This window comes from Camarhynchus parvulus, chromosome 12 (assembly GCF_901933205.1).
Source record: "Camarhynchus parvulus chromosome 12, STF_HiC, whole genome shotgun sequence".
NCBI lineage: Eukaryota > Metazoa > Chordata > Aves > Passeriformes > Thraupidae > Camarhynchus > Camarhynchus parvulus.
In genome coordinates, this window is record NC_044582.1 from 7,091,838 (window position 1) to 7,117,722 (window position 25,885).

Here is a 25,885-nt window from a genome sequence, read left to right on the forward strand (position 1 = left end):
ATATTCTACATATTAGGATATTGCAAAAAAAAGAAATATTCTAAAACTGTTGTGCTGATGATGTCTCAACTGAAGCAATGTTCCCAGTCTAGGGTACCACATTTTAAACAAAATGTAAAAGAACTGAAACGGCTCTAGGGAATGCATGAGGAAAAAAAAAATTGGAGAATGTGGTCTTGCAGGAAAAATTTGAAACAGCTCAGTTTATTTAGTTAAGGACAGAGAAGAATGAACACAGCCTAATAATGATATGAAGTACTTAGCAGTTAAAAAAAAAAGAAAGAAATGACAGACAGTAATTGATTGTTTTCAATATCTGCTAGATTTAGATTAAGACTGAGATACTTAATTTTCTCTGGACATGAAAGTAACACAGATGTAGGAATGAGCTTTAATATTTAGGTTGCAATTATTACAAAGTAGATAAGAGCAAGGGTTACATGACTCCTGCCACAGAGCCCATTACTCAGTTGAGGCGGTTACTGGGACAGCTACAGAGCTTGGTCTCAGAATCTGTCTGTTGGAAGGAGAGGGCAGATCTCCAAATGCCACAACACAGCTTCCCCTTGCCCTTGTTGCAGATTGTTCCGTGGCCTTTTTCCTCCATACTATAAAAAATGCTGATTTCTGCACTGGCCATGGCTCTTTATCCCTGTCACTGAGGACAGTTAGGGGATGCGTGAGATGTCTGTCACAAATAGCCTAAATTGTATTTTATCTAGTCTTGGAAAAGGTGAATGGAGTTCCTGATCTCTCTTGATTGCCTTAAAATAATTTCTAAGAACCATTAAAATAACTACCTCTGCACACTCAAAATATTTGTGGAATTCTAAACTTATGATATTCAAATAGTTTTGGCTCTGATTTCCTCTGATGGCATAAGAGCTCTGCAGAGAGCAAGGATGGAGCTTTGAGTGAATCCGGCTGAATGTTCCCTCTGAGAGGGAGGACGTGTAAACATCCAGCTACATTATCCTCCTGCTGAAGGGCAGCACTGTGGTGGGAGCTGCATCTGCAGCATGGCATTTGCAAAATGGAGCACTTGTGTGAGGATTTGGGAATAAATGGCTTCAGAAAAGTCTGTAGCAAGCTTGTAAGCCAGCAGAATATCAGGCAATGTCTTCAGGTATGCTCTGTGTACTCTTTTTGGGGCTTGAATCCAAAGCATTTCTTTTAGCATTTCTTCCTTCAGCATTTTCTCAGCTCTCTCCTTTCTTCCCTACTAAGTAATTAAAAAATCATATGCAATAGTTATCAAGGTGCTTCCTAATTTCTAAGTTAGGAAATGAATATAATGTTTATTTGCTGCTTTCTGGGGCAAACTGGAAAGTTGAAAACACATTATTGGAAATATTTTTAACACGTTTATGTTATCAGTGGCAGTGAACAGAGTACCTGGTCTGAAAACTGCTTGTCCGTTCTACACATCTTGAATTGAACAGTAATTTGTACTCTGTAAGATAGTACAAATGTAACTAATTGAACTAAGTTAGATGGCTATTTTCTGTTTTTCTTTGCAGAACATCACTCCTGTCAGCCACTGACTGTATGTGTCATAGGTCATGTTTTGGTATAATACTGCATCAAGAGTCAGTAAAGGATATTGAAATACTTTAATCTCACTACATCAAGATTTTGTGATCTCAAACCCTCAGCCCTAAATAGTGGCTTTGGAATATACACACACAAAGTAAACACATTCTGTCATTCTATATAAAGTCTTAGTGGATATTCCAAACAATATATACATTTGCATTTTTAAATAGTATGAAAAAAAAAGATAATAACCCCAGTTATTAGTATTAAAACAACACTATTGAGATTCCAGGCTTTTCAACTGCAGCGAGGCCTTTATTTTCAAGAATCCAAAGACAGAGGCACCTCAAGCCATGGAGCTCTCAAAGGGCTCTTTCTCCTCAGGAGTCCCGTGCTGCCTGACGGGGCCCAGGTGCTCCTTGTGGTACCTGGCCGTGATGGCGGCGTAGGCACAGCCATAGACAGCGGCTGCCAGCATCATCAGGCACACCACGCCACACACCACGCCCGTGATCACCACGGTGGCGATGGCGTGCCGCAGGCTGACGGGCCTGGGCCGGGCCTTGGGCTCACAGCCGCTGCGGCCGCCATCGCCTGGCTCACCGTGAGGGCCGTGCTTGGGCCAGGCCCGCTGCTCCGAGCCGGGCCACTGATGGCTGCTGGCCGGCGGCACGGGGGCTGCCCTCAGAGCACAGGCCCCAAAGAGCTCGTAGGGAACCTTCAGGAGGTCCTTCCCCTTCCGAACGCCTGGCGCTGAGCACATAATGCCATCACTGATTCCTCCTGAAAAACAAAATAATGGTCTCGATATTTGACTATCAAATCAGGACAACCCACTCCTCCCCGGAAGATGAGGAGGACTCCATCTTATCAAAAGGCTAATTAATTACTGTATTACACTATATTATTCTATATTACATTATACTATGTTACGTTACATCTAAACTGAATCTGCCAAGCACTCAACTCTGCACACAACTGCACAGAATCTCGTGATTGTCAGCTGAGAGTCCCAGCACACACACACACACACATTTGGCCCTGATAGAAAAACAAAACATCAAGGAAACAAAACACCATCACTTTGGGTAAAAAAATCTCCATATTGCATTCTACTTCTGCACAAACTCAGGCACAGCAAATGATAAGAATTGTTTTTCCTTTCTTTGAGCTTCAGAGAATGTGAAACCCAGAACTATTATTAGGAAGAATTGTGCCTTCCTTTTCTCTGCGAAATGTGGCTACATTTGACAGCTGCTGAATCACCTTAATGTAAAATTAACATTCACTTGTGGTAAATTTATCATCAGTTTCAACTTCATGCTTTTAAAGATTTATATATCTTTTAAAGGCTTTTGTTCAATTAGGTCAGTGGTGAGATTATTACACTGCAAAACTCACATAAGAGAGCATTTTCAAGAAGCAGATCATCAGGAATTAGGTAATCTGTGTTTTTATGGATATAAGTGTAAAAAAACCCATAGTGGTAGAAAAATAAGAACTGTCATAGATAAAGAGGGATTGTTAACTGCAAATTTATTTTGTTCAACTTCTGACCACTGCTGATTTTCATGGTGTCAAATGAAAACAAGGTATTTAGAAAATATTTCCCACTTGATTGAAATATCCCATGAAATTGTCATTGTTCTGACATCATATGTTAACTGTAACAGGGCAAAGAGAAAGTTCATTGAGTTGTATGTATCCATGAGGGATTTTTTTGAAGCAAGGCTTCTGGTAAGAAAATATACGCAGGTATAAAGGAGTTGAGTTTAATCAATCTATTACCCTGCCCAAATGCTGAATTTCATGATTGCATAGAGCCAGCTTCCCCAAGGAGGTCTTTAGTACAATGGGGAGAGAATTAGGAATCCACAGTCCTGGTAAATCACATGGTTGTTCCTCAGTGTGTAGAGGAGAATACACCAAATGTAGCCCAGTCAGAGCACAGGACTTTAGGCGTGTGGTGTGGCAAGGAGTCCACTAGGCCAAAATCAATGTTGACATATTTTTTAAAAATTAACTAATCAGATAAACTGAAATTTCTTTCTCTTCTCTAGCCAAAATAATTCACCTTTCAGCTAAAGCCAGGCACAGAAATTTTCATCCTGAGAAGACTTTGAGAAAGTAGTGAATACAGATGGAGCCCAACTGAAATCTGGAGACTACTCCACAAATAATGTTGATATTCCAGGACAGATTTGAGCATAGCAGGTCTCTTGGTCTTTAATAGTGAAACCCAAAGCATGGTTCCAGACATCTTCAATGTGTTAGATTGAGTATGGATAAAGATAAACCTCCAAATCCTTCAACTCTTATCCGTTCGTGGTTTTAAGTAACTAAATATGTGTGCTTGGAATAGAACCCTGGTGTTCCTCCTGAACTGAAGCATTCTCTATAATTTCCTGTGAGTATGCATGAAATGTCAATTGCCCAGGGTGGATTCAGCTAAAAATACTCAAATATTCTGGACTTATATTGGTTTGTCATGACATACAAGAAATATCTGCAGAGCCCCTGTGAAGTTTCATCCCATGTGTGTCATAGAAGTAGTGGGAAACATTATTGTGTAATGTAACTAATTTTTCTTCATGTGATCCAGACAAGTAATTTTAGGGAAATACAAACACAGAAGAGAACATAACACTTGAGCTTCCCTTAAAGCCCTTAAAGCTTGTTGCTAAAATTAATTTTTAAGTTCCATGTCACTTCATTTAATTAATCTGTACAGTGTTCAGAGAGATGGAAGGACATCACTGAATTTCTAGACAACATTGTTTTTTGAAATAAATGATAATGTTTATGCTGCTGGCAGAGTAATTAAGATAATCTGATGCATTTATCTTGGATCATTTCATTCTTCTGCACAGAGAAGTCAATCCCTGCTGAATTTCCATCATAATAGACTAAAGCGCTGTAATAAAATAATATTTTATCTATTCAAAATATGAAGATTTTTATTGCTGAGAGGAATTTAGCCTTTTGTCTTTTCTAAAAATTACCTCACCCAAAGACCACTGCAGTAGTAATTGTGTCCCTGCATGGCCAGGATGGGTTTCCAGCTGGCCTGCAGAGCTCTGATCCCTGCACAAGGCAGTCCCTCAGTCTCAACCACAGAGGCCACCTCCACATCTCCTATGCTGCAACAGGCTCCACACCACTCTGGTACAGAGACAGGCAATCAGTACTTTGGTCACGTGCAAGCATCAAAGCCTGATTTAGAAGAAAGAAAATTGCCCTGCTGTTCTGAATTCTCAGTCTGAACATACCTCCTGGGAGAAATAAATTAATTTCTTCTTACACTTAATTCCTTTAGAATTAAATCATGTTACCTTTTTCACTCATGAATATATTTAAAAGTAGGTATGACCAAAATACTGCCACTACTATTTATAAACTTCACTTTTCCCTGTGTGATGCCATGACACATTTCTGTCAGGAAGTTGCCAATGAATTGAGTTCCTCTTCTGGTTAACAACAAATTAGGAAGTGATGCTAGGTATTCATAAAATATTAAACTACAAAGTCATAATTGATAGAAAAAGTAGAATCTTGGGTTCTCTAAAGTTTACTCAGCACTGATATCTGTCTTGATGTTTGCCATCATGCAACAGGTAAAAAGCCTTAAAACAGTAGGTTGGTTTCCAGCAAAAATGTGTTGGTAGAATTAAAACAAGTGTATGTGCACAAGTATACTTCTTTTACATTTAGACATGTCTATATCTGAATTGACACACTACAGAACACACCTATACTTGCTCTATGGGTGTGTGTGCATCTTCCTCTGGGCACTAATACAAAGTCCCTCTCCGATTCTAGTTTGCCGCCTGTGTTTACAAAAGCATTCTGACCTATGCATGAGAATATAGCTAAGTGTGTTCACTTGAGGAAGTGACCTACAGTGTGGGGTAAATTTTTAAGCCATAGAAGTGAAGATCAGTTAGATCCTGCTCAAATGGTCTCATGTACACTCTATGTAATGAGAAAAATTCCTTACCTCTGTATAGAAAACTCTCCAGCCACAGTTTCATGCCAAAGATATTACAATTGCATTGCCAGGGATTATCTTTGAGGAGAACCACTTTCAGGTTTGGAAGTGACTCCAGCAGAATTCTTTCCATTTTCTGAAGTTTGTTATGCTTCACAGAGAGCAATGTTATATTCCCTGTGCTGTTTCCAAATGTCTCAGGCAATCTAATAATGCTGTTGGATGACAAGTCCAGTTCCTTTAGGTGTGGGAGGAAACTGAAAGTCTTGTTTTCTATATAGTGAATCAAATTTCTGGTTAGGTTTAAAACCTGCAGATACCTCAGTTTTTGGAAAGCACCAAGTGCCACACTTGAGATAGAGTTATTTGACAAGTCCAAGATTTTGAGTAACGGCGTTGCAGTGAATGCATTTTGGTTGATTCTCCAGATACGGTTGTTCTGCAACTGTAGTATCTGAATTTCAGGAGGTAAATGGGCAGGAATTTCAGTAAATCCTCTGTTCTTGCAGTCTGCAGTCTTTGAGGCTTTGTGGCAGAGGCATTTTTCAGGGCAGCTGTGAGCTGTGTGTGCCAACAAGGTGACACTCCAAATCAAAAGCCAGTTACCTGTATCACAAGTGAAAGATGATTTAAAATTGGTTTAAAAGGTTTGTCTTTAGGCAATGCACAGGCCATAAACGCAGCCAGAAGGTCTAGAGTTCCTCAATAAACAGTAATGTAGATACCACAGAGCGCATTTCTTTTACAGTACATAAGAAAAGTACAGATAGTGTTGAAGTACTTCTACAATGCAGAATGAAAATAATGCTACCATGATCTTAAAATGTAGTACTTCCCATGGTTTCTTCTTAAGTACAAATGGTTTTCAAGAGGATTTGCCATCAGCAGAGCAGTGATGTTTGAAGGGAATGTGACAGTTTCTTCTAAAATTATTAAATTGAAATGTCTTCCTTTCTGTGGTAGTAACAAATTTAAGACATCTTGTGTCAGAAGAATTACAAGCAGAACTTCTATTTTTCATTGGTTTTACTAATATCACTGCCTGGAAGAATTGAATCAATGTACCATTGAAAGAATTACAAGCTTCAAAGACACAGCTATAAAAACTATTAGCAGTACTTTTTCAGCAATTCAGATTCTGTAAGTTTCTCCTTTAAAATATCCATTTTTTCTTTTTGCTTTAATTCCCTTCTCTGAATGCCCCTGTACTTCCCACTGATACAGGTTTCTACACTTGTCACCAGACATTTGTCAATAAGCTTCTGAAAATATAAATTAGTTGAGAGGACTATTTAGCAATATTCATATTTATAATTATCTACTACTCCCTGATGTTCAGGTGGTTTAAACTGGAAAAAAAATTCCCTTTTCATGTCTTGCTAATGATCTTAACTTTGAAAACAGGGTACTTAAAGCTATGCTTGTATACATATAATGAAACGCTAAAAAACTCAGTATAGAATAATTAGATTTTCTTTGGCTAAAGGAAGTTAGAATCATGAATCCTTTTCTAACATTGTTTTGAGACGCTTTAAATAATTTTTACTATTTACTGTTTCAAAATGAAAACCTTTTTAGTTACTTGCTACTTGAAACCTTTTGAAAATAAAATAATTGCTGTTTATAGACTTACAGAGATCAGATGTGAATTACTAACAGGGAATACCATATTGATGAAATAATATATGATTATAGTAGGAAATATTATAAATATATAAATGAAAGTTGTATTTTGAAACTAGAGTTTAAGGAACAAATTATTCATTAATTTTCTCTCAGAAATGAAATCTTTATATTAAAATTACACACAATCTTCTGCAATACTGAATTCTGCATCATGAAATTCACTTGAAAGAATCCAGCATTCCTGTATGCAAGGTAAACAATACTTTCAGTTCATTACACTGTTCTGCCACAGTTGGCTTCAGAAACACAGCTTCCAAGGTAGAGGTAAAATAACCTCTTGCTTGGCAAGGAAATGCTTTGCAAACAGAAAAATTGCATTATTAATCTGAATGCTTCAGGATCTCACCTTTCATTCTGCTCTGCTTGTTCTTCCCCTGGTGGAAGATTCAGTCCAGATTTCTGATGTGCAACCGGGACAGACAGTGCTCTGATTTCCACTTCAAATCTGTAATGTGCTCATCCAGTTTCCTTCCTTGAGGACGTTTTAGGTGGTGTCTGTGACTTGTGTAGAAGTGCAACTATTTCTACTCAATTACTCTATCAGCCTTTGGTTTTTTTCTTAATCACATTCTCCCTTCTCCCCCCTTTATGACTCTCAGAGACTTATTCTGCCTCTTAATCAGACAACAAGCCATGCAAGCAGTGTCTGTCCAGCTCTGACTGAACAGCTGTAATGTAAAAATAATGACCTGATAAGCTCACCTCTTCAATTTGTTTAATCTCCATCAAAAGCAAAGCACAAAAAATAAAGCTGCCTTTTTAATATCCAGTATGGATTCTGAATTCTGGTGGGTTATTAGCCAGGCTGTGTCAATTTTTGCAAGATCTGAACATGGATTTTGATTATCCTGGGCTGTGACTGGAGGCAGTGGAGTGTATAATATCACTACAAATAGTCCTGTGGGTTGATGACATGGTTTTGACAGTGCCCTTGTTTGCTCTTTTAAGCTTATTCATCTGACATCCATTAGTTGTGCTGACAGGATTTTATGGCTTGGGAATGCAGGACCAGTGGCTCCTTCCATAAAAATGGCACACATCCTGGTATAGTCACCATGAATATTGAATAAATTAATTTATTTTCAAAGATATTGGAAAGACGTAGGAGATGATACTAAAATTCTGCTTAATGTGTGGTGCCTTGGCTTGTCTCTTTGTTATTTCTTCAGTAGAACTCATACTGTGCCATCTACAGCAATAAAAGGATTAATGACTTGTGACTGTGATGGAACTCAGAGGTGTTGAAAGGCATGAGAGATCTCGTGTATAATTGAGTCTTTCCAGGCCATATGATCACTCCATCTATGAGCTGCCCTATGGAGAGGGAAGTTGTGCAATCAAAACATTTCAGACCTATAATCCAAATTTCTTGGGTACAAATTCTGCTTTTAGGTGCTTTTGAAAAGATCACATAAAGCTCACTTTCCAGGTCAAAATTTATATGATGTAGGCAATAATCTAGAAGGAGTACTAGAAAAATCAGATATCATAAGGTCCAAACTGATGTTGAAATCTGGGTCTTTACCAGAAGCTATTCAGGACCCTGTCATGTTGAGACTTCCATATTTCCAGTAACAGATTCTATCACTTTTCTAGGCAACCTTCTCCAGTGTGTAACTCAGAATCAGTAATTTTTGCTTGCCTTCAGTGAGGGTTTTCCTTGGATCAGCTTACGTCCCTCCCCTCTTGTTCTGTCACTATGAAGAGAGTAACCCCATCTTTTCCATAGGTACCTTTTGGTTTCCCAAAGCCTGTGCTGAGCTCTGTGTACCCCTGGCTCAGGGGCAGGGCTGTTGCTTTCAGCGTCCTGTGCCTTGCTCAATTGTTTCTGACAGCAGCCAAGACACCTAAAGGAGCAGTGGGTACATGGGAACAGTGAAGGAGAACGTAGGAAAATCCTCATTCTGTAAAGTAAACATGATTGTTCATCTTGAGGATCCCAGAATTCCTGCTGTGAGTAGCAGATCGTAGTATCCTTGACATTCTTGATGGATGGCGCCTTGTCCTGATGTGGGGTGAAGCTTGGGATTTGCTGTGGAGGAGCACTATAGATGTAGATAACCTGTACCACAGTCATACTGGTTAACCCCAAGTTCACAAAAAAGGGGAGAGAAGCTTAAAGATCAAGTGTACTGTACTTTAGATTAATGTCAGGTTAATGCAAAAAACTTTTTGAACTTTTTTAGCATGATACATTTATTTGCTATTTCTAAGACCCATCTTAAAAAATACCCGTGAATCATTTTAGTGAAGACACAATTAAATGCAAAAAGGTCTGTTATAAAATAGTATCTTCTTTAGAAATTGTACCCATGTCAGCTGTGGATACTCTTACAAAGGTACTTTTTCTTGAGATGACATTCCATTCTCCTTGCTTTAACTCACCCCTTGTATCAGTGGCAGCTCTTTTCATGACCTTTGATTAACCTTGCAGGAGGTAATAGCTATTATATAATTGGGTTTTTGTGTGATAAAATGCTTTTAAATTCTTTTTGGTATCTATAATTTTATTTAGCTTATGAATTCTAAGGGTTTCTTTTTTAGGTTATTTTTTCCATCTTATCTAATATTTGTTGACCAGATGGGTCTACAGGATCCCACTGCAGTTCATTTCATGTAACAGTGGGCTTAAAGAATGTCTCTTAACTGCTTTCCTATTTTAGGTAAGTCTTTGCAACTATAATTGTATTATTTTTAGTATGCACCATATTACAGAGATGTTCACAGGATAGGGTCACAGAAAGTTAAGCCCTGTGGGAGGTTCAGTTCCAGCAATAATGCAGAGGTTATTTTATTTACTTGGAATCATGGTATAAGAAGTTACTACTTTTTAAAAAATCTTTGTGCTGGGTTCAGATTTGGAAACTTATGATTAAATCTGTCAATTTGCTTTCCATGTAGATGTGGCTATTTTTTCCTTATATTGAGAACTCTGAATGAACATGTTTTGTAAACAGAAGTTTCCCCAACCTATAATCCATGTCCTATTCCCATTTATTAGGAATAAAACTTTGGTTGTGACAGAGAAGTCTGATGTGGTGAAAATTATAGTCATGTCGCAGGTAGAGATTTGCCAGAAACAGGATAACCATGAAACCTACTCTTACTTCTGGCCTTTTGAACCACCAGCAGGATTCTTTTCAGTTGTCTGATGTGGTACAGCAACTGTTTTTGCAGCCTCTTAAATTAGCCTGTGCCTTGTTGTAGCAAGGTATGTTTCCCATTGCAAAGAGCAAGCAAGCCCCATGAGCTAATATCTGATCCCTGCTGGCTGAGGGGGCAGCTCTGTCTCTGCTTTGCCAGCAAACTCTTTGTTGCAGCAATTACTGCCATCTGCTTTAAAAGACTTCTATGTGTAAGAATCATCTCTTTTACAGAAGAACATTATGTTAATTAAACTCTAGCAGAAAGGAAACAATTTAAGTATTTCAGATATTTAAAAGTTACAGGATTTGGATTCCATTGCATTGTATATTGAGTCCAGGCAAACACAATTATATTAAAAAATGTTCCCAAGACCACAGCAGACAATTCCTATACATACCCTTTATTAGATTTATTTTCCTTATGCTTTTGAGTGGGAAGGAATTAAAACTGAGATGCTTTCAAGGAAATGGCCTGTGCTTTCTCTTTACTAATGTGTGTCTCCAGATTGGTAAAACAGCTAAGCTCTTGCTCATGACCCTAAATGAAACTTAGGGTAAATGCAAACCCCTCTTCATTTTGGTTCAGGACAAAGAAAAAAAATTGTATTTGTTGGTGAAACAGCGCATACCTTTATTGTTAAAATTCTTCCCCTTTGACTGGCACTTGAAAAAATACAGTAGTGCATGATGGAGAGAGGTTGTGCCCTTTCCCATGAGTCAGAACAACATGCAAAGGTGACAGGGCAAAAGAGACCTGGCAGTTCCTCATGCTTTTCTTTCTTCAAGGGTATTCCTTGTACTCTGAGAGCTCGGGACTCTCTCAAATATTTCCTGGCAGGGTACTAGGTTTTCAAAAGTTGACAAAACTTAGAGGAAGGCCCTGGATCCTATTTCTCCTTGCTTTTCACAACAGCAGTATAAGCCAATGGATACAAACTTAATTTGGCTCAAGGAAGATTTATACCTTAAAAATCAGGCCATATTTTCCAGAGAGGCGGGTTTTTGGGTTTCTTCAGAATAAGAGGGGAGGAATACCAGCTAGATTTTAATAATGTCAAATGCTGGTTATGACACAGCATAAGGAGACGCCACGATTTCTTTGTGTCTGAACTGTTACGAGTTTCATGTTATTTGATGGTGTCCATTTCAGGTAGGAAGAAATGTTGTGCAGCTCTAGAAAAAAGAAACCAGGCAGAGAGTTGTGATTTTGTACAGGGGAAGAGCCCAATTTTTCCTTTCCAGTGGCTTGTTTTGCCTTACTTAGATACATCTGGTACTTGTTTATACAGTGAGTAATTAATCTGTGAAATGCATTGTTGAAAGTTATCCTTGGGCCAGAAGATTAGTAGGATTCATATATAATCTTGAGCCATAGTTACCTCATGGGGGAAAAAAAAATAATTTAGAAGGGATATAAACTTTCACTCTTGAGGGCTTTAATCAACCACTAATGACACAACTTATGGAGAAAAACCTTTCCCTGTGGGCAGGTTTTTTTCCATAATTATTATTTATGGGAGTTTTTACACCTTCCTCTGACACCTCCAGGAGAGGCCAGAGTTTGAGATGCAGTAGTGGATGAGATGAACTGGAACATGCTGTGTTCCAGGTGGGGATGGGCTGGCTGGGCAGCCTGACAGGGGCAGGGAGCTGCTGTGTCCTGGGCACCAGAGACAGCCAGGCTGAGCACCTTCTCTGCCTAGGTCAGAACTCTGGTTTTCCCCACATTGCTCTTCTGATCTGGACTGGAAAAATCCTTCAATATTCATATCCAGGTCTGTGTCACCAGGTCTGTTCATAATCTGCGAACAACTGTTTGGGTCAGTCCTTTGTCTGCAGTTTTTTCCCATTCCCATTCCCATTCCCATTCCCTTTCCCTTTCCCTTTCCCTTTCCTTTCCCTTTCCCTTTCCCTTTCCCTTTCCCTTTCCCTTTCCCTTTCCCTTTCCCTTTCCCTTCCCCTTTCAATCCACTGGCAAGTGCAGTCCTTGATTTCTTGTGGTTTTATTACTCAAATATAATGCTCTTAGAAATTAATATGGCTTGTACTCTTTTCCCATAACTAAATGAGAAGAGATATATGAAGGTGAGAAGGGCTTAGCTGGAAAATGCTGGAACACCAGCCTTAAGTGTGCTTTGGTATGTAGAAAAATGACCAGGATGGATGCAAGGCCTTCAGAATGAAGAGAAGCACAGGGAATAAAGGATGCTGGGCCTCTTTACCTTAATTGCAAGTTAGATGAAGTTGCAGCAAGGGGCAGATTAAGTGTCAGCAGAGTATTTGTTCCATCACAAATAGCAGCAGGGGGTGCAGATTCAATTTTCAATCATTTCCTGACTAATGTCAACCACCTGTTATACATGCTGAGCATCCATAGATAGAATGTATCTCCAGTAAAAGTAAATTAATGAACTCACTGTGCCATTACTGCAAATAGAAAATAATATTGCTTGACGTCAAGCTAAGAGAAATGAAAGAAATGAAACTGGCAAGAAATAAGCACATGCAAAAACAAGTACAGGTGTACTTTTTGTTTCATCTTGGCATTTTAGATGCTTTTTGTCCTCTCTAAAACATGTTCAAACTGAGATCACTTGCTATTTTTCTAGATGGCTTATTCTTCATCAAAGTTTTTTCTAAGATTTTACTTAGTGATTTTGTTTCCTTTTTATATTTAATGAGAATTTCTGTTCATGGTCACAGCTCACCCTGGACTCAAACTTAAGACCGGGATATAAATCTCCTGTGCATTCTGAGTGGTTGATTTACTAGGGCAGCTCTTGTAAGAATTGGAAGGATTTTTTTGAACAACATCTGTAAAAAGGTTTTGAAATGTTCACAGTGTATGAAGAAATATTTTAAAGTGCAATAAATGCTTCTTATGCTGCTGCTCACCAATTGTGCTACAAAGGAGAACTCATACCTCATTGATTCCTTTTGTGCTTTTAAGGCAAATTGTAGTAGTTCGGTAAAACTCACTGTTAAATGTTGGGAACTCCTGTTTTATGGGCTCACCGGGCTCTTTCTCTTTGCCCTAGTAGTCACTTGAACACAGAATCTTGCAGAAGTGGGGATGATATTAGCTGCAGTAAAAAGTCAAATAGTTAAATCTCTGTCATTCTTGCAGCACTTTGGAAATGTCCATAGGAGGCTTTTTTGTTTTTCATTAATTTAGCGAGGTCCTAAATAACCTGACATTAAAATTATGCAGCTGATAAGCATTAAATGCATAATTTTGGTGGATTTAATCATCAGTGAAATGTAAGTGTTCCATTGGATCAGGACTGATGTGCTCAGTGGCTTTGGATTCAAGCTGGGATGGAACATTTCCACTGGATGATGTTTTACTGCAAGGGAAAAGGAAACTCTAACTCCTGAAAGGATTTCACCTTGCCACAGGGGAAGTGTGAAGGGCCAACTCCTTTAAAAGGAGGTTCCCGGCCTGTGCCCTCTGCAGGGTGTAGCAGCTGTGGCCAGCAGAGCTCTGGGCAGGGTACATGGGCAGCACCCACAATGTCCCTGTTTGCTGCTCTCACAAGCACAGCAGGGATATTGTGAATTTCCCCATATGGCTCCAGTGAACAGAATGAGGCAGATGCCTTTTACCTGCTGCCACTGCTCCTCATTTCAATAGCAGATAAATGTTACAAAGCAGTGCAGAGTTTGCTGCTGTTCCAGTTTCCTTCTTCTCTCTGCATTTTTGCCATCCCGACTGCTTGAACTGCTGCAGCTGCAAGCACCAGCAGAGCTCTGAAAACATTCTAAAGATCCCATAGCATGCTGTTATCCTTTCCTCACCCTCTTCTTTTTAGTCTGTCAGCAGGTTTTGAACACCAAGGATGTTTTTAAAATACCCTTTTTTCTCCACAGAATGTTTTAAATGAAGTAACAGGGTAAGTGAGGTGTACGGATAGACTTCTCATGAGTCAGGTTTAGTTAGTTCTCCTGTTTTCAGACAGGATAAATCCCTGGGAAACTTAGCTAGTATACAGGGTAATGATGCTTCTGTTTAGAATTTGTAAAATAGCAGTAAAATAGTCTACTGAGAAGACTTTTGTTAAAAAAATTAAAAGAAAATACTCTTTCAGAGGTCATTTTATTAATGAGAATTACAATACTGGAAAATCTGTTATAGATTAGTGAAGAACAGTAAGAGTGTATCCAAATGGAACTGGTTGGATAATTAAATTCATTTAATAGGTACTGAAATTTAAACCTCTTGATCCCTCTGACGTAAACATAACTCTTAAAAGTCATGGAACTTGATTCTAAAAGTGTAATGTGGGAGAGAAACACTGGGACAATGAGTACAGATTTCAGATACTCCGGGAGGAAATGTATTCAGGAGTTAAACAACAGGCATTTAAATAAAAAAGAAAAAAGGAACAAAAAAAAACCAGCCCCAAAAGTGTAACTATGAAATATAAAAAGAAACTTTAATAAAACCCTGTATATGTAGGTGTGCAACTTACATCAGCAATATTGAAGCAATATGATGGGGATAACTAAGTGACAAGTAAGGGATACTTGAGATTGAAATCATTAAGGAACATCATGTTTTCACTATTCTTACACTCTTTACCTGTTCTGTATTATCATGTCTGTTTTGGCTTTATGTCCTGTTTTGGTTTCCTAATGCATGGGAATGCATTTTCATGCTGAGAATCCCCAAAGATTCTCATTCTATGGTTTCTCCTCTCATTAATAGAATTTTTTTTTCCAATATTGATTACAATTTATAATGTCCAGTGTATAATTGCCTTTCCTTGATTTGGTGAAAAGGAAAATTATTTACTGAGTTTTAGGAGGATCATACCAAATGGCTGACAGGCCTTCTGCTAAGTAGGGAGGAAAATATTTTAGGATTGGTATAAATTATCAAGTCCTGATAGTTGTAACTGAGCTATGCCTCTTTTTTTTTTGTGCTACCTAAAGTTATTGTTAAGCTTTTAGCCATGGCTTCTGTTTCACTGTTCCCTAAAGTGCTGAAGGATGAATTTTCTCTCAAGCCCATGCATTAGTTGAGATGATAACAAATTTAAGACCAGAGCTAGAACGTCTGTGAGAAAATAAATTTCTAAAAAGTACAGCATAAAAGTATATTATTAGCCCTAAAGTTCAGACAACATTTAAATGTTGATTTAATCTTTTTTTCTTCCATGTTTATATCTGACTTCTGTGTCAACACTGGATGATGCTGACATATAGAGGTGTAATACATATTATCATTTAATACAACGCCTTTTAACACAAAAGCACTTCTATTTTACTATCCTTTAATTTATGGTGGGATCTCAAAAGTACCCAACCTTGCTGAGCTCTCTGTCTATAAAGCTATAGCTGTCTTAAGCAAAAAGGGTGTGTTTTCATCTTTATTTGCTTTTGTTTCCTTCTGCAGTCTGTCATTTTGGAATATAATGGCAGGGCTAAGCTTGCTTACTCATATTTTGGCTGTGACTTTTTATCCTTTTCCCTTTTCAAAATGACAACGTCCATTTCCTCTCCGTCTCTGTGTTTCAGCAGAGTTAGAGCAGAGGAGTTCAAAGAGCAGCACTACTGACTTCTCCCTTCTCAAAGTGCTCTGTGGGAGGAGTGGGCTCACTGCTTTTAGAAGGTGAAGTTATCATCATGTGCCTAACTTTAGTGAAATAATAATTTCCATACCTTGAGTTTTTTTGGTGTCATTAAGATCTTAAAGGGTTTTCATAAGTTGCTGCTACAAGCTTCTTTTCTATGAAACTGTTAGAAAGAAGAGCAGAGCAGTTTGTAATTTGTAGTTTGTGGTGATTTGGAGGTGTGCTCAAACACAGGCACTTAGGTGAATATTTGTATTTCAAGAAATTGTAGTACAGGCTTTTCCTTGGAAACTGAACACTTTCTGCTTTTCTATATGCCATCAGCTGGTCGTACTTTAACATATTGTTGCTCTCTTAGCTTTGGAGTAAAGAGATACCTGTTTTAGAACTTCTGCAGACTTTGTTACATTGAAAATGTGAAAAAGTTTTGAGAAAGAAGTGGAAGTTTCTTGATTGAATGCTTGATGTTCTGTAATATTTTGTCTAAATGGAACTTTGGTGAAATTAATAATGTAGAACAACGTTTCCGTTGCATCATAATGCAGATTTAAGCTAAAAAAGTGAAAAGCCCTATCTATCTACAGTCCTCTTCATTGTACTGTCACAGAACTCTTGCTAAGGCATCTCTTTAAATATTCCTAATTAGGACTTTGGACTTGGTTCTTCTAAAATCTTAGGGAAATGTATCACCCTTCCATCAACCCAGGATTTGAACTGCAAGTGTGAACACAGCACATCCTTTCTGACATTCTATATAAAAATATTATGAAATGGTGAACAAAATACACCACTCAAAGATTCAAAATATTTTACACCTTTTTGGACAGATGATGGCACCTGTCAGACATGGGTTTCTGGAGTTCTCATTAGGCTAAACTTATGGGAAAACAATTGCTCTGAAGAAGAGAATCTGTTTGATTTTAGTTCCTATTTATAGAGTATCTTTAGACCAGGAACAGCTCTAAGCCTTCAGTGCTTCAGACCCTGAACCTACCTTGTCTTCATGGGCAGGTGTTCTCTGATGGAAGTGTCACAGAAGTTCAGATTCCATGTGATAATTTCCTTATATATGAATATCATAAATCATGAGCAATGCTGTCATTTTTAAAAAGAGATTATTTTATACATAGAAGACCAGTTAACACATTTTAAGCAATGGCAATGCTGGTATTTCCTGGTTTTCAGAGATGGGCTGAACAATGGTTTCCCATGGTAGAAGCTTTGCTGTAAATGTTTCTTCTGGTAATGTAATTAGGAAGTATTGGCTCCAGTTATTGTAACTTAAACAGAACATGTTGTCCTCAGCAAACTCATTAAACAGGCATAGCCTCGTCTAAAAGGAAAACAGGGTCATATAGTGTTTCCATGGAAACTCAGTTAAAATTCAGATTTGTGGATATGAGCACGATCAGCACTACAATCTAAACTCATTGAATTAAAGAAATCTTAGTTGTGAAGTCAACCCAGTGTAAAAGTATCTGTACACATGCAAGAGTCAGAGCCTTCCATCCCTACAGATGCTTTCTATCGGCACTTTAAAACAGAATAAAGCAGGGAAACTTGTATGAGACCCTTATCTTTTTGCTTTTTGTGGCCATTTGTGCCATTTTAATACAAAAACATAAATAAGAAAAGAACCTAAATCTTTTAAAATATACTTTATTGGAGTTTGTTATCATTTACTGCAACTCTAATGTGTGGTTTTGATTTCCTTTTATTTTAAATAAAAGTAAGGAGGATTTTTCCCTTAGTGTAGGGCATATCAGCCCTGTACTCTGAGCAAATGGAGAAGATAATGTTTGCTTCCATTATAGGTGTGCTGAGACGATTTAGTAATTCTGGAAATTATGCTCCAGCACTCTTTTTGTAAAACAGCAGAAAAATAAAGCATTGATTGAATTTGCCTTAAGTAGGAAATTAAGTCTGTTTTATAAATGTATTGTAGCAGAACTTCTAGGAGAAAATTTGCCATTTATAAAGGTCTACATTCTGGAAAGTGGTATTTCAAAGTTATTTTGAAGTATATATATCATATATGATATATCATGATATATCATTAATATATCATATTCCTATATCTAGGAATATAATAGAGACTTCAGAATTACAGTCCAACATTTACTGATTGCAGTGTGAAATAAGTGCTTCTGGAAAGCCCATCAGGATCAGCCTGCCTTTGGTATGTGCCTCAACAGCTAAAAAACCCTGGCCTTGTAAGTCAAGAAGGGTTTGCCTCTATAGAACAGCACAATCTCTGGGAAGTCCTGCCAAGAGTCCTTCCTTTGAGCAGTTTTTTCAGGGGTTTTGTGTTCTCCATTCTGGAAGGGGCTTCATGTTCTCATCCTGAGCTGGGCATCCCATAACCCCCACAGACCCCAGTGAGCCCTTAGCAATGCTCAGCACCTTCCAGGTAAAACCCCAGGCTGAATTTGCACCCATCAGGCTACTTATTAACAAGAGAAGCTATTTTGTATGATAAATCCTTAGTTTAATGAATAATCAGACATCTCCCTTTCAGAAACCTTCCTGATTTATTTCAAAGCTATTACATTAAAGAGGATTACATTTGGTGCCCATTATATTGATTTCCCTCAAAACTCACAATTTATACTTCTAAAATATGCCTTAAGACTGTATTGACAGCTAAATCCTGCTAATCATCAGTATATAAATTATAATAGACTACTTGTTGAAGCATCTGGATAGCAGTTTATGTGAAGTATGGTCCATTTGTACTTTTATTGTGAAAGTCATGTCAGCACTTACACTATTTCCAGGAGTTAATAACTCACCCAAAGTTCAGTTATGATCATGATTTGGCACACAGGTCTTGGGCAATGCTGACATTTTATTAAAAAACTTTAAAAGTGTGTGAGTGCCTTCTAATTTTATCCCTCTCAACATTTTTAAAAGCATTATTTCTTTGGAGTATTTTCTTGAAGTGTCAATTAAAAGCATTTGTTAGTTTTGTATTTGGACATAAGTTGGTCAGTATATTACTCTTTGTATTTTGTGGCTTTAAAGAGGTGATTTCGTATTTTTCTAATGAAGAAAATAAGCTGTTGGCTAATTTTCAGCAGTATGAAAACACCTTCTAATACACCATATCAGCCCTAAGCAACCATCTCTGCTGGTACTTAGGCAGGCTTATGTAGCAGTTCTGAAAATGGTGATTTCTTATTTTTCCTGAAATCTGGTAAGACAAGTAAATAGAAAGCTGTCATTCCACCCCTGATTGCTTGGCCTCTTGAATGGCATTAGCTGTTTTCCAGTTCATGGGCATGAACTTCTACACATTAAATAAAGCAAAAGATAAATTATTTTCCCCAATACAGGTCATTGCTGAGAATATACTTAACACTTCTTGGTCATGTTTCAAAATTGTGGTAATAAAATGTTCTTACAAAATAAATTTAAGTAAACGTGAAAATGTTCAGATTACAGCCAGTGTTAATCCATAGTTTTAGAAACTGACTTTCAAGTGAGGTATTTGTAATATACTGAACACATCTTGAAAGATGGTGTTTCTTTTTATTTAAGACATAAAAAGTAGGAGAATACGAAAGAGAAGAAAATTTATATTTCAGTATACTGGAAAATCTCAGTGTTATTAGTCTGAGATTGCTTTCTATTCCTGACATGGTTTAAACCTCCAGTTCAGGAGATTCCAAGAATGCCAGTTTATAGCTCTAATGCTAATTCCTATTTTGCTGAAACAAGATGCAACTGTGTTCTTTTCTACACAGGTATTTAATAAAAATACATTTTTGATCCAAAAATGAAAAAAGCAGGCACACAAATCTGCTTTTGCAAATACTCTTCATGGAAAAGTTTAAAATCTGTGTCTTTTGCTGTTACTGTTTTTTAAAAATTGTTCAGTAAAAGACACAAACTAAATGAGGTTGCAAATCCACCTGTGTTATTTTCTTTGAACTTGGAACTGCAGAACACCATGGTGCTACTCAATTTCAAACACATAAAGATATGTGCATTTAGTCTTTTGGACACAGAATTTTTTTATCCTTTTCTAAAACTGTAGATTATCACCACGTGGTTAAACAGCAAAAACATTGTTAAAGTAGTGATCTTAGGAAAATGAAAACATGAGAACTATTCTGGAGCATTACAGTAAACATTTCATTTATGAATCACCCAGTAGATATGCTGTTGAAAGGCTGGAGATTTTTATTCATTATGGGGTCCTTCTGATGTATTATTTGACTTCAAGTAACATGACTCATAGTTTCAGCAATTCAAAGTAATTTGCTAATCACAGGATAGCACAAACAGTTTGTAGAGATTATCACTATTTTTGTTGTTATGACTCAGTAAATGAGATCCAAGGCTTATTTCCAAATGATGTGGTTTGATGAAATGTCAGTGTTTGCTCATTCGGTGGCCCAGGCCTGGTTTGACTAATGAGATTCCATATATTCATAGACCTTGTATGGACACAAATCCCCTGGTGACAGGAGCAGACAGGGAGCGGTTGATGCTCAGTGTGTTCTGTAGGCAGGAAATGTTGGATTGGGTCAGATCCCTCCCCCTGGAGGGGGGGACTGGACAGAGAACTCATGTGTTCACTTTGCTGTGGTTGCCATTATATTTATCTTCAATGTCTCCAAAGTATTCTGTGTCTGGCAGCAGCACAACTTGTACCCATTCTGCTATGACAGGATTGCAGTTTGGGAGGGGGACACCACTTTGGAAATTACAATAGAAGCTTTGACCATGTCTGAGATCAGCCTTCTCACAATGCTGAGAAATGTAGAAACAAACTTGTTTTGTTAACCTGCTCAGGTAGTAGCCAGAATCAAGCCTGCAAATAAAACATGATCAAGGCTTGAATGTGTTGTGTTTTAGTCACAAGTGGAAGCAGAAAGTCTTATATATCCTAAGAGAATCCGGTCACAGGATATTCAGATAAATATCCCAATTTCTGGCTCTTTGTCTGGACTTCGAGCCTCTTAGAGTTCCTTAACTGCCAGCTTGAAACCACAGCCTTTTGGCTGAGATGGAAAGGTAACCTGGCTGTGCTGCTCTGAACTCGGACCTCAGCTGAGAGAAGTAAAGCTTTTTCTGAGAACTTGACAAGTCCTCGATCTTCCCTTAAGATTTGTAAAAGTGCTTACAAATCCATACTGTTCCTATTTTTCGTTTCAGTCATGGGTAGTACTCAAATAGCAAGAAAACCCTATAAAACTAAAAAATGGTTGGGGAGTTATAAAAATACTCTCACTGCTTCATTATTTTAGCATTACTGTGGTCAGATTTCAATCTTCACATGCTTCCTATACCGTTGGAATTCAGAATTATTTGTCAGAGCAGTGGCCGTGCTAGGAGATTCTGGAAGAAAGTTGAAGGCTCATAAGAATTCATAAAAGCTCTGCCACCAGCAGAGTTTCCTCTGTGATGATTCTTGCCTTGTTTCTGCAGGCTGCTGAAACTTCCTGAGGCTAAAAGTAGTACTACTCATCTTTGCTTTTGGGGTTTTTTTGGCTCACTTTTTATATTCTTTTGATAATGCAATGAGCCAGGTGTCAGTAGGTGTCAGGTATTTTCTAAAAGTCACAGGGAGGATCCTCCAGACACCAGGCAGGGCTGAGCTGTGCCCTGCCTCACCCTTTTCAAACTGGGCCACCTAAGCCCCTCCTTTATGCTGTCACTGTACTTCTTGTATTACTCAGGAACAAGGCACCTCCCTGTCCAGCAAAGTGCACTCAGTGTTAATTTTCATACCTAGGGTTACCTTCCTCCAGGCTTATGAGAGGCTTATTTTAGGGTGTTTTGGGTTTTTTAAAAAGTTACAGATGGATTCTCAAGTACCTCCCTTGAGCTTTGCTCCTGGTACACAAAGCTGATCCTGGGGTAAGTGAGCAGAATTCTGTGGGAGCCTTTGTCACAGTGTTGGCAGAACATCAGCTACTGTCCTGTAAAGTTTGGGATGCAGGATGATTGTCTCAATGCTAATTTACACATAACCTGTTTCCCTCCAACATCCCCTCTGAAGAATCCTGAAAAGGCAGTGGACTTCCAGTCACCAGTGTCTATATTTTTTTAAGTTTACACTCAATTTATATTCTTTTTGAGTTTCCTCCTTGCTCCTGCTGCTACTTCATTAGTCCTGCAGAAGGAAGATGTGTGTCAGGGAGGCAGAGGGAGTCTGGTTTTTGATGATGTTCACAGACTGCCCTCCGCAGTTCAGTTTGTCAGGGCTTGGCTGCAAACCAAGCCCTTCAGCTTTCCCTGGTGCTTTGAGTTTGGATGAACTTCGGCCTCCCAGCAATCATCATCCGGCTCCCCTTTCAGCTTGGCCTCCCAGCAGCTTCCCAGCATCTCCTCCCCTTCTGCTCCAGCTTGGCCTCCAGGAAACACCATTTCCTACTGCCTTCCTCTGGCTTGGTAGTCTCCATGCACACATCATCTTCCACCACTAATTCTAAAAATCTTCTGAAGTAAGCAGCAGGCTCGAGGTTCCTGAGTAAAGAGGCAGAAGTTCTCTCATTTAAGGGGAATTCACTCATTTGCATCCCACATCACAATATCTCTGATGAAAGAAGTAGTCTTTGTGTTGCTAAATCTTATGCGGTCAAAACTGTCTCACATAAAAAACTTAATAATTAAATAGGACTTAAAAATGTCTCTCAGTCATTCCACTTACTTGATGACAAAAAGATAAAGGTAAGATACCATAAATAATACAATATTTTTTTCCAGCTTATTGTTTAGAATCCAAAACTAGGTGATAGTTTGCACTTTGAAATATTTTGTGTTTGACACTATATCAGGCTCTGTAGCTCAAACTGAGATGGAAAAGTAGGTGAACATTTACATCAATTTCAAAGGATTTAATAATAAAATATTTGTAAAGCATTAAAATAATTTTAGAGTATTTAAACATGCAATGGACATATTGTAGAGTAAACAAGAAGGTTCCATGTCAAGAAACAACAGAGAAAGTCGTAAAAACATTAGAAATTGTCCCTGAGTTAAATAATAAACTATTAGAAAACCACAACACAACAAAACAACTCATTGCAAAGGACAGTGTCTGAAAAATAATATCTAAATGTAAAACAGATACCTTACTTTTGCTGAGGTAGGAGCCATATTTTATCATAAGAAAAACAGAAGAAGGTGTATAAGTGCTCAATAGTTCAGCCCATTTTTTATCAATTTGGCTCTTTTATCACAGGCTACCCATAACAGCTCACTATGAGGATGGCTGGTGTCACCACCCAGGACTCAGACTGCCTGATGCTTTCAGGCATAAGCTTGTACTTTCATATATGTAAAAAATAGCCAGACTTAAAGTATTAGGCTGATTTTTGTTGTTGTTGTTTTGGGAGTGTTTACATCAGAGTCAGTCATTCCAGGTAATAAAACTAATATATTTTTCATGTTATAATATAATTCTAAAGATCTTCTCTTTGAAGAGAGGAACTGAAAACAATGAGCAGGGGTGGGAAGAGGAAAGGGTAGATAAAAGGGGAAAGATCACTGAGAGGGAAGCTGAGTATCTGTGGAGTTTGGAAAGATGAAACTGCATTTTACTGTGCAAGTGAAAATGAAACTGAGAGCAGAAGCAGTCTGAGAAGTGCCCAAGTCCCAAGTGCTTGTTCACATTTTTATATATCCTGCGTATGACATGGAATGACTGCCACTGGGAGAACAGCCATGTTGGGTGATACTGGAGCATAACTATGTTACTTAGTACATAACTATATAATTGTCTATAATAATGTCTACGTAACTGTGTTATAGATAGAGAGGTCTTGTTGGAATACCTCTAATTTGTTAGCTAAGACTTCCTGGAATTGAGAGGAGAAAAATATCTAGATTTTATTTTTAACTATTCTAAATAAAACACCTATGTCTTACAAGGCTTTTTATCATCTTCAGTGATAGGTGGGAGTCTTCTATTAATCTGCATTGGCTGTTCTTGACAGTTACGGTGTTTGTTACTCTGGATTGAGCACTGGGCTGTAGAGTTAGTGTCTCCTTTGCCTGAGCTAAATGCTGAAGACAGATTTTGAACTGAAACAGATTTAGAGTACAAATAGAAGGGAAATCAACTTTTAAAAAAGTATTTAAGTGTGTTCTGGAATATTTCACATGTAGCTATTAGATATTTTAAAAGATGATAATCAGAGTTAATACTAGTAGGGAGAAAGAAGATAATTTTAAATAGTCTAAACCCAATACACAAAGGTGATACAGATTGAAAAATAATCCTGCTACAAGTCTGTGTTCAACATTTCTTATTTTGAAGCCAAGTTAAACCTCATTTAAGATAATTCCATCTGAAATAGGAGGCTAAAATGTCCTTAAGATTTTAGGCATCTTTTATATATGAGAGAGAGACTTAATCTCTACTGTATTGCATGGGAGAAGGAATGGAGACCTTAAGATATTTTTGTAACCTTGCTGATCTAGTGCTTATATACTGTGTTATAGTGTATAGGTATTTCAGAGAATGGAAATCCCTTTAGCTTTTGCTACTTTTTCCTATAATCATGTATTTGGAATCCATTTGTCAGGTTTGTAGGGAGACTCAGCTCCTCTCTTGCCTGAAATAAATCAGTCTAATCTATTTTCCTCTTGCATTTTAAGTAGGAAATTATTCTTTTTCCTCAGAACCTAAGAAGGATTCTAATTCTTTGCACAGAAGTAATTTGCTAAGGAAGGATTTCCTTATCTTCCTGTCTATTTGCTTAACCACGGAGATTGAAAGGAACACAAGCAATCCTGATCTATTCTCAGTACTTATTTGTTTTGCTTCGTGTTTGCCTTGATACTAAGCAGCCCTGAGCCATGCAGCATTTGAGCACTTCCCAGTACTTCCATCTGAAAGCAACCCACTGAGAGAGTGAAATATTACCTTCAGCCATGGAATCGATGCGCAAGGAAATTACTTATTTAACAATAATTATCACTGAGCCAACAATTTAACTTTGTCCGTCTCAACCATCTGTTATTTCATAGGGTCTGCACTACAAAAATAGCAGCCACTTTATTAAAGAGAGAGAAGAAATCTCAGGGAGTTAAATAACTGTTTTCTGTAGGCAGAATTAAAAGTTTTTATTTGCATCACCTAAGTAAATTCGCTAATGTGACTAAAACCAAAGATTGGATTTGCAATATTTGTTTGAAATGATACATTTTCTGTTACATGACACAAAGCACCCCTCTCTCAGCTCCCACCAATTGTTCTCCTGCCTGCCCTCAGCTCCAGCCCACCCTCCTCTGTGACATTGGAGAAAAGGCAGCAGTGAACACAAAACTCCTCTTTTCCTGGCTGAACAATTTTTATCCTTTGGCCATTTTGGTTGAACCAAGCCTGCAAATGTGGAAGAATCTTTTATACTTTGAAGTGTACGTTCCACACAAAAGTCAGTTAGAGTTTTTGTTATTTGTGGCAGTTTCTGGGTACCTTCCCAAACAAGATTTAGAAAAATCTCAGTGCAATTTCAGCTTTTTAATCTAAATCTCTGTGGTAACTGTTACACCCAGAAGGCTAAACTAGGAATTAGAGACATGGGAGATATAATTTTGAAGTTTTCCTGTTTCTTTTTCCCCCCTCATGTAGGCAGTTTGTAAAACACAGATTTAATGGTGGTTTGAAGCACAGATATTTTGTTCAGAAGTTGTCAAGTGCTGAAGGATTAGGGTTTGCTCAGGAGAATGTAATGGCTCAAAAACCTTTTGAAGTATATTTGAATAGCTCTTGTGGCATTAAATGACCAGTCAAAAAAAATGTCATCTGGTCACAAAGTTCTTGAAAAGTTCAGGAGGGGGAAAAACCTGCAGAAGTGCTTTAGTATCACATGAGGGGTTGAAAAGAAAGTAATTTCCTATACCTTAACACTGTTAATTCTTTCAAATCTGGAGGCATTCAAATAATTTTCAGCTGAATTTTAGGAACTATTAGTAATTTCCATTAATTATATATT

The 25,885-nt window shown here is 37.9% G+C and overlaps 2 protein-coding genes across 4 annotated transcripts in view; one reads left to right on the forward strand and one right to left on the reverse strand.

The window, feature by feature from the left end:
- CACNA2D3 (calcium voltage-gated channel auxiliary subunit alpha2delta 3) overlaps positions 1-25,885 on the forward strand; it is a 385,648-nt gene that overhangs the window by 315,170 nt on the left and 44,593 nt on the right. The window lies entirely within an intron of this gene.
- On the reverse strand, positions 1,827-24,823 carry LRTM1 (leucine rich repeats and transmembrane domains 1). Its single transcript, XM_030956585.1, has 4 exons — positions 24,814-24,823; positions 23,814-23,969; positions 5,534-6,130; positions 1,827-2,319 (listed from the first exon to the last, which is right to left on the reverse strand). The coding sequence occupies exons 1-4, from the start codon at positions 24,821-24,823 to the stop codon at positions 1,883-1,885; spliced, it is 1,200 nt and encodes a 399-aa protein (XP_030812445.1). The 3' UTR covers positions 1,827-1,882.